Source organism: Chiloscyllium plagiosum, chromosome 38, assembly GCF_004010195.1.
Source record: "Chiloscyllium plagiosum isolate BGI_BamShark_2017 chromosome 38, ASM401019v2, whole genome shotgun sequence".
NCBI lineage: Eukaryota > Metazoa > Chordata > Chondrichthyes > Orectolobiformes > Hemiscylliidae > Chiloscyllium > Chiloscyllium plagiosum.
Window position 1 is genome coordinate 23,941,673 of NC_057747.1, and position 14,089 is coordinate 23,955,761.

The 14,089-nt window shown below is 40.8% G+C and overlaps 1 protein-coding gene across 1 annotated transcript in view; it reads right to left on the reverse strand.

The window, feature by feature from the left end:
* Window positions 1-1,493: 1,493 nt before the first annotated feature.
* Window positions 1,494-14,089, reverse strand: part of bloc1s2 (biogenesis of lysosomal organelles complex-1, subunit 2) — a 15,420-nt gene continuing 2,824 nt past the window's right edge. Inside the window, exons 2-5 of the mRNA XM_043679149.1 lie at window positions 10,631-10,747; window positions 10,000-10,119; window positions 6,572-6,676; window positions 1,494-3,652 (exon numbers count right to left, since the gene is read on the reverse strand). Coding sequence (XP_043535084.1) covers window positions 3,621-3,652; window positions 6,572-6,676; window positions 10,000-10,119; window positions 10,631-10,747 — 374 coding nt within the window. The 3' untranslated portion in view covers window positions 1,494-3,620. The remainder of the gene's footprint in view (window positions 3,653-6,571; window positions 6,677-9,999; window positions 10,120-10,630; window positions 10,748-14,089) is intronic.

Below are 14,089 nucleotides of genomic sequence, written 5' to 3' on the forward strand. Positions count from 1 at the left end.
ATAGCGAAACCAATCTACTTACCAGCAGCCCAACATCGAGACCTACCATCAAATGATCACTGAACAGCTGGAGTAGCCTGGGTTGCTTAAGTTTCATTGGAAATGATTGCAAAGACATTCAAGGTGATAGAGAAGCAAACTTTACAGCACATCAAATTGAAGATGGTTACTAACTCAACGACATTGAACAAAAATAAGTGGCAAATGTGTAATGATCACATTGTTTTCCCTACACAGATCAACTTGTAAAAGGATTTCTGCTATATCTGAGGCAATCATCCTGAAGTGAGGCAACAATAAACAAGCAAGTTGGTCCGTAGTTTCTTTCTACAAGTTCCATCTGGATTTATCTTGTGAATTCCCTCAGGCTAGTAATCAGCCACTATCGATGTTTTGGGGCGGGGGCCCGCTGAGACAGAAAGCAAACGTAACCACACTGCACACATCAGGTTTCTGCAAATAAACAATTCTGTTAGAGCATCAATAGCAAGAAAGTCAACTATAACCTCCAATCAGTGTTACCCTTTTAGTACAAATAAATTTGTTTTCGACATGCCTCTCTCTTCACTGACCATATCTGAGACATGAATTTCAATACGATCATCAGCCATGTGGTTTGAAAAAGAAAATAGATTCCTCAGATAAAGGATTTGAAATCTACACAAAAGCCTTCACTACCTTCCCGGAAATACTGGTTATTCTTGCAGTACATCATCCTAAGTTAGTGTCAATGTGAGCATAGCCATGCTGTAGACATGTAAGCAACATACATAGTTGAGTTGTACTGTCTGATCAGGAACTCTTGCTGACGTGGTCATTGTGAACACGCCCACCTTCGTAAATCCATAAGATGACTGTCCAATGCAAGTTCCATGCGGTTCCATCAATTGCAACATATGGGTGGCACTGTAAAAATGCCCAGTTGGCGTTATATGGGCCAACATTTCAAAAGACATAGTATGAGCCAAACCAAACCACAGACTGATCAACACAAGACATCTTTCAGCAGTGTACGTGCAAATCCACATTCAAATTACACATCATTATTTCTTTTACTACCTAAATAAGAACATATCTCCATTAACCTGCCCAGTTCCTTACATACCCACATGGGATTTTTAACTGGCCACTCAGTAACAGATTCAGGTGAAATGTAGAAAAAATGGACACATTTAATCAGACATCACTGTGTTACTGTTGACCTCCGCTGTTACACAGGAAGGTGGAGACTAGGCAGCAAGCACAGACCTGCACCGATTCAGCCAAGAACAGCTCTCTTATCTACAGCTAAGGCAGAGCATGGCAAGATTGATAATGAAGGAATTTCACGAAAAGAAACATAGAGCATCGTTTCACGGGATAACATGTGCAGTTGTGAGCAGACTAAGTCAAATTCAGATTCCGTGTTTCAACGAATTATGTCCCAAGCATCATTACAACTTTTATACATCACAGATCTCCATCAAATCACATTGCATTTAAAGGCCAAAGTCTAATTTTCAAATTCAGAACTTTATTGTTTATTTTTGTACAATTGCAACTATTATTCTCAGTTTCAGTTACACACAGGACTTTGTTCTCAAACAGATTAGCACTCAAGATTCTACTATACGAGACTGATCAAAAGGCAGTAAAATTCATGACCATTCTTCTGAACCATTGCCAAAAAATGTACAGTACATATAGTAACCACCCAATTTTAAATAGAAGTCCTGTTGCACACACCCAGCCTACTATACTATCTTATGATAGCACAGCACTGTGCAACAAAGAGTGAAGCTGTGGAGCCTTACCGAAGAGCATGGCCAGCGATAACAGTTAGAGTAGTGGAGAAAGGGCAGTAAGATGTATGAGGATATTACTTGAGCAAGTTTATATCTGGTAGGAAAGATTGCACAGGCTGGGGCTGCTACTAAAGAAGAATCACGCAAGGAGATGCTTTTAACATTATCAAGGCAGGGGAGGCTGACAGAAGATACTTCTGTGTACCAATGAACTTAAATGGAAGCCAGAAAGACAAGAATAATAAATTAAATGGGGATTTATTTTTTAAAAATCTCTAATTAAATGTAAGGAGAAAATAACAGAAGGATATGTTGGGGAATTAAAGACGGGGGAGAAAAGGTTAGTATGGAGTACAAATGTCATTTTAGATAAAATGGCCTGTTTTACTATACAACTGATTACAAACTAGACTCTTAGCCAAACATCACTCTTCACTTTTGGTGCAGCATTGTCACTGACTGCTGCAGACAGATTAAATAAATTCTCCAAACATGTGAAACTTCTGTACAGAAGTGAACGGAGACAAATGGAAACAGCCAACCAGCTTATTGTCTGGAAGGACAAAAGCATACAGCAGTTAACATTTCAGGCAGGACCCAGAAGGCTGCAAAGGCCCACTGATAAAACCACAGACACTAATCAGACAGCAGATAGGATTGGCCATCATGAATCTGAAAAGGAACAGGGTTCAGCAATGATAATGACTTACAAGTGTCAATCAGTGAACAAGTTACTAAACAATACCAGAAACTGATGTATCAGGACAGGGAAAGAGAACACTGATACCAGAAATTAGAAAAGCAAACAGGGAGGAAGAGGAAGTGATAATCAATAGAAGGAAGTGCTAACATTTCTCAGGGTAACTGAATATTTAGAAAAGCAGGTTTACAAAGAGAAAAGAATTTGTTTTACACGTGTCATGAACTCTTAACATCACTGATTTGTAACTCATATTTGAAACTGATTATTTTCACAATATCATGGTAGGTTCTATTAATGCAGATAATAAGGCATCTGTCAGAATCCGAGTAGTACAGACCCCAAATTTACTTACTGAAGATTTAACCCAGTGGCGGTTGTGAACAGGATGTGCAAACCTGTGCAAATATTTACAAGATCAAGACCAATTTTACTCTACACACACAAATGCATTTTGGACTTTTGCAGATGATCTTAGAATGTTTTCACTCATTACACTGCACACTTTCTATTTTTATACGCACCAAGTTCACATTCTCTTTTTAAAATTGCATCACTCACCAATGTCTTTCAAGTCAGAGTTAATGAACCATTACAAGTAAATACACTTAATGAATGTTATTTAATAAGTATTTACCTTAATTAACCAATAAGATCATTGTTAACTACTACCTTTGCCGAATAAGGTTTGGAAGTTCTGCCCACAGAAAGGGTGGAATAATAACTTGTAGGCTATTATTCATTCTTTTCCTCTTGTTGGGAACAGACCCGGTGGCTTCGCCCCTAGTAGTCACAGTGGAGGAACAATTTATTTAAATCATGAAAAGTCAGTTCACCAAGCTGAATTCTTAAGTAGTTTTCACAGTAGAGGTTTTCTATTCTCCTGAAGAGGCAGTAATAGTGGCCGAGGATCCAAAACCTCTACTTTGTTCATCCATTTCCCTCTACAGTCAAGTTGGGCGGGGGGCTGTCACAAAACAGCAACTGTTCAATCTTTGCAGATTGGTCACTGAAGAACTCACCAATAATCTCCATGACCACAAGTATTATCAGTTCTCCAGTTATTTTTCCAATGTCTTGTGCTATATCCATTCAAGGATAAACATAGTTTTGTGACACTTTAAAACCTGCCAAAGTCATCGTTTTTCCAATTTCTTAAACTTGGCTTCTGTAATAAGAATGGAACAATGCAATTAGGATCATCAAGAGTAGGATCACTACACAGAACATACCTCAACAATGATCTGGTTTTTCACTCATGTGCATTTACACAAATATCATTGTTAGTTTTCAGACCGGAGCTTGGCTAAGTCTGACATAACATGGCACGTCAGGTTCAGAGACTACAGAAGCCACACTCAATTACTAAAAGAAGCATTAATATCCAAGGTAACATACATGAAAATTTTCAATACAAGATTCGGGACATGTCCTGCATTTCACTTTATCAAACAAAGGAACTTGCATGTTGCTGTTGGATCATCTCATGGTATATTCTACAATTAATGTTTGATGTCGGGTATAGTCAGCAGAGATCATGCGAATCCTTAGAAAAGAATAAAGGCAGTAGGAGTATACTTAAGAGAGAAATCAGAAGGGTAAAGAGAGGACATGAGACAGCTTTGGCAAATACAGTTAAGGAGAATCGAACAAGATTTTATGAATACATTAAGGACAAAAGGGTAACTAAGAGGAGAATAGGGCCCCTTAACGATCAGCAAGGCCGCCTATGTGTGGAGCTGCAGGAGATGGGGGAGATACTAAATGAGTATTTTGCCTCAGTGTTTACTGTGGAGAAGGATATATAAGATAGAGAAATAAATAGTGGCATGTTAAAAAATGTCCAAATTACAGGTGGTGGTGGTTGTGTGCGGCTTAAAATGCATAAAGGTGGATAAATCTCCAGGACCTGATCAGGTGTACCCTAGAACTCTGTCGGAAGCTAGGGAAGTAATTTTTGGGCCCCTTGCTGAGATATTTGCATCATCGATAGTCACAGGTGACTGGAGGTTGGCTAATGTGGCACTGTTAAGAAAGGTGGTAAGGAAAAGCCAGGGAACTACAGACCAGTGAGCACTGACATCAGTGGTGGGCAAGTTGTTACAGGCAATCCTGAGATACAGGATTTATATGTATTTGGAAAGGCAAGGACTGATTAAGGAAAGTCAATAATGCTTTGTGCGTGGGAAATCATGTCTCACGAAGCTGAGTTTTTTGAAGTAACAAAGAGGATTAATGAGGGAACAGCAGTGGACATGATCTATATGGATTTCAGTAAGGCGCTTAACAAAGTTCCTCATGGTAGACTGGTTAGCAAGGTTCGATTAGTGAATAGAGGGAGAACGAGCTATTTGGAAACAGAACCGGCTCAAAGGCAAAAGATAGAGGGTGGTGTTGAAAGGTTGCATTTCAGAATGGAGGCCACAAGGATTGATGCTAGGTCCACTACTTTTTGTCATCTATATAAATGATTTGGATGTGAATATAGGAGATATGGAGAGCAAGTTTACAGATGACACCAAAATTGGAGTGTAGTGGACAGCAAAGGACGTCACTTCAGAATATAACAGGATCTTGATCAGATGGGCCAATGGGCCGAGGAATGGCAGATGGAGTTTAATTTAGATAAATGTGAAGTGCTGCATTTTGGAAAGGCAAATCAGGGCAGGACTTATACACATGATAGTAAGATCCTGAGGAGTGTTGCTAAACAAAGAGACCTTGGAGTGCAGGTTCACAGCTCCTTGAAAGTGGAATCGCAGGTAGAAAGGATAGTGAAGGTGTTTGGTATGCTTGCTTTTATTGGTTAGTGCACTGAGGATAGGTGTTGGGAGGTCATGTTGTGGCTGTACAGGACATTGGTTAGGTCACATTTGGAATATTGCGAGCAATTCTGGTCTCCCTGCCATAGGAGAAATGTTGTGAAACTTGAAAGATTTGTAAGGATGTTGCCAGGGTTGGAGGATTTGAGCTATAGGAGAAGCTGAATAGGCTGGGGCTGTTGTCCCTGGAGCGAAGGTTGAGGGGTGACCTTATAGAGGTTTATAAAGTTATGAGGAGTATGGCTAGGACAAATAGACAAAGTCTTTTCCCTGGGGTGGGAAGAGTCTAGAACTAGAGGGCATAGGTTTAGGGTAAAAATATAAAAGGGATCTAAGGGATAACTTTTTCACTCAGGGTGGTGAGGGTATGGTACGAGCCACCAGAAGAAGTGGTGGAGGTACAATTACAGCATCTAAAAGGCATCAGAGTGGGTATAATGAATAGGAAGGGTGTAGAGGGATACGTACCAAGTGCTGGCAAATTGGACGAGATTCGGTTAGAATATCACGTCAGCATGGATGAGTTGGACCGAAAAGTCTATTTCCGTGCTGTACACCTCTATAGACAAAATCTTTCCCTCAAAGTGGGGGAGTCCAAAAGTAGAGGGTTTAAGGCAAGAGGGGAAAGATTTAAAAGGGACCTATGGGCAATTTTCTCTCACAGAGGGTGTTGCGTTTACGGAATGAGCTGCCAGAGGAAGTGATGGAGGCTGGTACAATTACAACATTCAAAAAGCATCTGTATGGGTACATGATTAGAAAGGGTTCAGAGGTAAATAGGACTAGATTTATTTAGGATATCTGGTCAGCATGGATGAGTTGGACCTAAGGGTCTGTTTCCCTGTTGTATCTGTCTATGATTCCATAAGTTGTTAACGTCAGTTAAGCGTTGTGGACGAGTGTTGACAAAGATAAACAGTAAGTGGGACATAGCAGAACTCTATACCACTGCTTCAAATAGAGTCAATATCCCCCTAAAAAAGCAGCCTGGCTATTTCTTGCACATTCATCTATCGTCCTTCAGTATGAACTCAGCTCACAAACTGAACAGCATTGAGCTCCAAGACATAGCTTCAAATTTAGGGACCATCAGAGCTGCAAGAATTTTTAATCTTTATATGAATCGATGCATGGGTCTCTCAAAATACATTTTCAGAACAATGATGCCAGTAAATATACCATTTTAATTTTAATACTCTTTCTCTAGAGCAATGCAAGGGAACATGCAGTAGTAAACATTGGAAAACAAGAGTACAAATCCACACCTAGCTTTTTGGAATATGCGTCCAATCTGTAGGCTGCTTGCTCGAGTGCTGCGACTTGTTCCTCTATCTGATTAATCTGATCAAGATATGGCTGCAGACTGGCATCTGAAAGATAAACACTGTATAGGTTTGAATCAGTCAGGACTACACAACAACTTTTTTTAAAAATTAAAATCTAAATCTGCACAAAACTTTTCTACATCTGTATAGGGTGGTTGTAGAACATAAATCAAATTTGTTAAGAGACAGATAAGGTACCAGCAAAAGTTCAAAATACAACTGCTTCAAGCAAAAGAATGTGCCCAATCATTGCAGTATGAATAGCTTTAATTTAAGAGCCACACAAATGTTTTTTTTTTGTCCTGCTTCTTTTGCATAGTCACACAGAATGCCTGTGATGGAAAAAAAAATCCACTGCATGAGGCAGACTTGTGAACTCTGAACGTTCCCTAACGACCCCTCTATCCCAGTATTAAAATCGCCCATTCGTGTTCAGCATCCTTACTGAAAACTGGCAACACCTCCCCCACTCACCTATTGTATTCAATGCTACTTTCTCCCCACCCCCACCCTCGTCTAGCTTATCTCTCCACGCTTCAGGCTCTCTGCCTTTATTCCTGATGAAGGGCTTTTGCCCGAAACGTCGATTTTACTGCCCCTCGGATGCTGCCTGAGCTGCCGTGCTCTTCCAGCACCACTAATCCAGAATCTGGTTTCCAGCATTAGCAGTCATTGCTTTTACCCAATATTCCAACAGTGGCCTATCCAATGTCCTGTACAGCCACAACATGTCCTCTCAACTCCTGTACTCAATACTCTGACCAATAAAGGAAAGCATACCAAACGCCTTCTTCACTATCCTATCTACCTATGACTCCACTTTCAAGCAGCTATGAACCTGCACTCCAAGGTCTCTTTGTTCAGCAACACTCTCTAGGACCTTATCATTAAGTGTATACGCCCAGCTAGGATTTGCTTTCCCAAAATGCAGAACCTCGCATTTATCTAAATTAAACTCCATCTGCCACTTCTCTGCCCATTGGCCCATTTGGTCAAGATCCTGATGTAATCTGAGGTAACCCTCTTCAATGTCCACTACACCTCCAATTCTGGTATCATCTGCAAACTTACTAACTGTACCGCTTATGCTCGCATCCAAATCATTTATGTAGATGACAAAAAGTAAAGGGCCCAGCACCGATCCTTGTGGCACTCCACTGGTCACAGGCCTCCAGTCTGAAAAACTACCCTCCACCACCACCCTCTGTCTTATACCTTTGAGCCAGTTCTGTATCCAAATGGCTAGTTCTCCCTGTATTCCATGAGATCTAACCATGCTAATCAATCTCCCATGGGGAACCTTGTCAAAGGTCTTACTGAAGTCCATATAGATCACATCTACTACTCTGCCCTCATCAATCTTCTTTGTTACTTCTTCAAAAAACTCAATCAAGTTTGTGAGACATGATTTCCCATGCACAAAGCCATGCTGACTATCCCTAATCAGTCCCTGCCTTTCCAAATACACGTGCATCCTGTCCCTCAGGATTCCTTCCAACAACTTGCCCACCACCGACGTCAGGCTCACTGGCCTATAGTTCCCTGGCTTGTCCTTACCTTCTTAAACAGTGGCACCACGTTAGCCAACCTCCATTCTTCCGGCACCTCACCTGCGACTATCGATGATACAAATATCTCAGCAAGAGGCCTAGCAATCACTTCCCTAGCTTCCCACAAAGTTATCGGGTACACCTGATCAGGTCCTGGGGATTTATCCACCTTTATGCCCTTCAAGACATCCAGTGCCACCTCCTCAGTAATTTGGACATTTTGCAAGGTGTCACCATCTATTTCCCTACAATCTATATCTTCCATATCCTTTTCCACAGTGAATGCTGATGCAAAATACTTGTTTAGTATCTCTCCCATTTTCTGCAGCTCCACACAAAGGCCACCTTGCTGATCTTTGAGGGGCCCTATTTTCTCCCTAGTTACCCTTTTGTCCTGAACATTATTTATAAAAACCCTTTTATAAAACCTTTCACTCTATCCTTTATGTAAAAGTACATGATAATGAATTTCTATTCTATCCTTCACTGCCAAAACACAACAGTTGGAGTCTAGCATTTACAAGACACACTGCAGTAACTCAACAAGGCTCCTCTAACAGCCTCTGACAAACCTGCAACCTCTACCATCAAGTAGTCAAGGCCGGTAGATGCACAGGACACTACGACCAGCAAGTCGCCTTCAACTCACAACAGTTCCTTCATTATTGCTGTATAAATTTCCAAGAATTCCATTCCCAATAGCACTGGAGTATCTACACCAGATGGACTGCACTGATTGGATTTATTGTTGTCACATGCACCAGAGTACAGTGAAGTTTTGTTTTGCAAACACTACAGACAGATCATAACATACAAAGACATACAGATCATAAGGTGTTTAGACAGAGCAAGCCATGCAGAAGCAGTCAAATGAGATGGCTGACCATCACCTTAAAGATATTCAGGAGTGGTCTTGTCTGGAGACAACCACACATGAAAGAAAATAAACCATTTATTGCAAAACAAAATTAAGACATTAGTTATAATTATATTTGGAAACCATTAATATCAAATGTGATTATCCAATTCTACCTAAAACGTATCTTCAAGATAATGCAGTTACAATAACTTTCAAGAGATTGTCTACTGATGAACTGAGTATTTTCAGAGCACATGTACAAAATGTGCATACGCAGTATCCCTGCCAGTACCTCGTTCCATCCCGTTTGCTTATTTATTGTGATTATTTGGCCACCACTATGCACATTACTGGCAAGGCATATCACCAAGTGTGCACATTTTTCTACCTTCACTGGATATTTACAAGTCTGACCATCATCTAAAGCACTAATTAATTCAGAGGCAAAGAAATTCAATGCTCAGATTAGCAACTGGGAACCTCACTTATCTCAAGTTACTCTGTGCATGGAGACCCCTACATTTCTAATGTCCCATCATTCCAAACGCTGCATCTAGCATCAACTGCATTTGAAGAGATCCAGTCAATCCTGGACGTTAATAAATCTCAGTATCATTTGGACAATACCGGCAATGAGACATCAAACAGGTCTTAAAAATTAGCCTCCACTTTTTTTTAATCCTAATCATTCAGAGGATGTGGACTTCACTGACAGGATAGCATTTATTGCCCTTTTCTAACTGCCCTTGAAGATTCGATGGTGAGTTGTCTTTTTGAACCATTCCACTTTGGGACACAGGGTTACTCATAATGCTGTTAGGGAAGAAGCTCCAGGCTGACTGAGAAAAAAGAATCCAGAGCTTGGAAACAAATAGGGTTAGCAATTAAACAGTATAATCAAGTACCAGTTTACCCATGAGCAACTACTCTGTTGGAAAGTGAAATGCCAAAATACTCACATTTCTGATTGAGATCTTTGAGGTTGCGGTTAATATTAAGAGCAATTTCTTTCATCTCTAGGTATTTAAGGCCAGTCAGTTTGTTCATGTTCTCCAAGAGTTTGTAATCTTCACAGGTAGCTATGACAGAAAGAGGTTAAGAGGCATCTATAAATCAGCGTTGAATTCTGTTTGTAATGTATAACTCAGCTGTCGGTCTATTTAAAACAGCAAGAGTTGCAAGGTTACAGCTGCTTAAATAAAAAGGGATATGAGCACTGGCTGACTTCAAACTGTACCACATAAATCAGGAAGGTATAAAATGTGTTCCTATTTGGTCCTACAGCCGATTTGAGCTCACTGTTCATATTACCAACTATAGTACTGCTTTCCTACGTTCTTTCAGGAAATGTGGGTGCTCTGGCAAGGCCATTCCCAATTGCATTTCAACTGAGTGGCTTGCTTGGCCATTTCAGAGTGCAGTTAAAAGTCTGGAGTCACAATGAACCAAGACAGAATCTTTGCCTAATATCTTCTAACAGCCTGAGAGAGACTATAATTGTAGGATGAGAAAAGATGCATTATTGCTCCCATTACTGAATTGATTGGCTCGACAGTTTAATTGCTCCATAAGCAACAATATCAAACTCACCTGTGAGTTCTCCTTGTAAGTAGAGAGACATCTTGGTAAACATGTCCTTGCAGAGTTCATTGATGTCTGGTTCTGAAGGTTCTGTGGCTTCCTCTGCTGTCTCTATTCCAAAATCATCTATTAACAGAACAGAATTGTGACAACATTGATGGTTAATCTAGTAGTACTTCAGTTAAGTGGAGGAATGAGCCACAAAGAAGGGCTGAAGATCCATAGCCAGTATTCTAATCAAGTCCAATTAAAAACTTTTCAGCATATTGCTACATAACTTTTGTTTCCATACATTTAACAAATTCAAAGTGGAGCAATGGCTACGTTTATTTTTAAGTAAAAATGCCTAACACATCACGATTATGATGGTTAAATGCAAGGTATTGCATTTTGGTAAAACAAAGGGCAGGACTTATACAATTATAAGTAGGGTCCTGGATAGTGTGGAAGAAGAGACCTAGGGGTTCAGGTACATAATTTTTTGAAATTTGCATCACAAGTAGTCAGGGTGGTTTAGAAGGTGTTTAGCATGCTTGCCTTCATTGCTCAGACCTTTGAGCATAAGAGTTGTGACGTCATATTGAGGTTGGATAGGATGTTGGGTGAGGCCTCTTCTGAAATACTGTGTGCAGTTCTGGTTACCTGCTATACGAAGGATGTTATTAAATTGGAGAGGGTTCAGAAAAGATTTGCCTGGTTGTTACTGGGAATGGAGGGTTTGAGTTATAAAATTAGACTGGGACGTTTTTCACTGGAGTACAGGGGGTTGAGGGGTGACCTTATTGAAGTTTATAAAATCATGAGGGGGTATAGATAAGGTGAAAATCAAGAATTTTTTTCCCTCCGGTGGGGGAGTTCAAAAGTGGGGGCATATTTTTAAGGCAAGAGGAGAAAGTTTTAAAGAGGACACAATAGACAACTTTTGTTTTAAACACAGAGTGGTTAATGTTTAGAATGAACTGCCAGAGGAAAGGTGGGTGTAGGTACAGTTACAACATCTAAAAACATTTAAAAGATGGGAGTGTGCGGGTAAGTGGAGTTGAAATGCCCATCAGTCATGATTAAATGGCGGAGTGGACTCAAAGGGACAAATGTCCTTACTTCCACTCCTATGTCTTATGGTCTTAAATTCAGATAGATACCTGAATGGCCCATATCCCTCCAAACATTTCCCAATCACAGGCAAGTGGAACCAGTTTACTTTGGGAACATGGTGGGCTTTTTCAAGTTGGACCACACAGTCTGCTTCCATGCTGTATGACCAGGACAAATCAGATGTCAAAATAAACCTGTCGTGATAGATCATATATATAACTTTTGTAGTTGGTTAACATGTAGCAAAAACATTCAGGAGACTGTAGATCTTTTTAAACCATAGAATGCAAGTTTAATACAGAGCTTTATTACATAATAAAGAAAGAATGTTTTCAATACTATGTTTACCACAGGCGAAATCCCAGAGAAATATCCCTTCTATCTCAAAAATTGAAAGAAGCGTGGATGCTATCAAATAGAAACAAAAACCGAAAGTGCTGGAAAAAGCTCAGCAAGTCTAGCAGCATTTGCAGGGAGAGAGAAACAGAGTTGACATTTTGGGTCGATGTTATTATTTGAATGGCTGTAAAGTGAGACAGAGAAACGTTGAGTGAGACCTGGGTACCCTTGTGCACCAGTCACCAAAAGAAAGCATGCAGCTGGCAGTAAAAGAAATAAACTGTATGTTGCCATTCACAGCAAAGAGGATTTGAGTACAGGAATGAGGATATTTTACTTCAATTATACAGGGCATTGGTGAGGCCACACCTGGAATATCGTGCGCAGTTTTGGTCTCCTTTACTGGGGAAGGATGTTCGTGCTATAGAGGGAATGCAGCAAATTGATTCCTGGGATGGCAAAACTGAGATATGAAGAGAGACTCAGTCAGTTAGGATTATATTCACTGGAGCTTAAAAGAGTGAGGTGGCATCTCATAGAAATCTATAAAATCATAACAGATCTAGGCAGGTTAGATGCAGGAAGAATGTTCCCTGTGGTGAGGGAGATCAGATCAGGGGTCATCGTTTAAGGATGAGAGATCCGCGATCCAAGACGACGACAAATTTCTTAATCAAGAGAGTGGCAAGCTGGTGGTTGAGCCCAAAACATCGTGCTTTCAAGGAAGTAGATATAGCTCCTGTGACTAAAGGAGTCGGGGGAATTTTGGGGGCACTGGGAGTGCAAGGTGCAGGGTATTGAGCTCAATAACCAGTCATGACCATATTGACTGGCAGAGCAGGTTAGAGGTGTCAAATGCCTACTCATGCTCTTATCTTCCCTGTTTCTATGTTAAGTGGAGATATTCACAGATAACCACACAACATTCAGGACCACACACAGCTCCTCAGGTACCGAGTATTAAAACATGGAAAATATCCAAGCTTGGGCTAAAAGGCTGCTAGGAACATTTCTGACAAGCAATGACCATCGCGATCAAGGCAGAATCTAACCATCACTACTTGACATTCAATGGCATTACCATCGCTGAAAGTGGAGTGAACATTCTGGAGTTAACACTGACTACAAAGTGAACTGGTCTCGTCATATAAATACTGTGGTACACCTAAGATTATGTGACAGGCTAGCAATTCTACAGCAAATAACTCATTTCCTGACTCCCTAAATCCCGTGCACCATAAACAAAGCACAATAGTTCCTTGAAAGTGGAGTCGCAGGTGGATTAGGACCCCGTTCAAAAGGGCTGCAACACACTGCCCTACTCCCAATTAGCAAAGAGTAAAAGAAGAACACCTCAATAAAGTCTTTGCTGAGAACAATAACCCCACAACTTCATCCACAGATGCCTGTCAGACAAGCAACGTGACAAGGACATGCCACAAACCCAACACAGTTACCACTCTATCTTATAGAAAAAAAATCTCAGAACTGACAGCCAGACTTCTCTGACCACTTGGATTTATAACAGCACATTAACCGACAGCCACACTCAGGCAACAACTCACCAGAACAAAAGACCAAATACACATCATGTGCGAGACTGCATGAAACATTATATAGGACAAACAGGCAGATAACAAGCAATCCACATCAACTAGCCACTAAACGCCACGATCAGCTGTCCCTAGTATCTATACACACAGACAACAAGGAGCACGAATTCGACTGGGACGACACAACTATAGTAGGTCAAGCCAAAAAGAGTCTGGATTAGTGATGCTGGAAGAGCACAGCAGTTCAGGCAGCATCCGAGGAGCAGTAAAATCGACGTTTCGGGTAAATGCCCTTCATCAGGAATACAGGTAGAGAGCCAAGCCAAACAGAGGACAGCCAGAGAATTCCGATCAGCATGGCACTCATCCACAGATTCCATCAATAAACATATTGATCTAGACCCAACATACCTATGTTAAGTGGAGATATTCACTGTGTCGAGGGGGAGGGGGGATCAGGGTCGGGGCGGGAGGGGGTGAG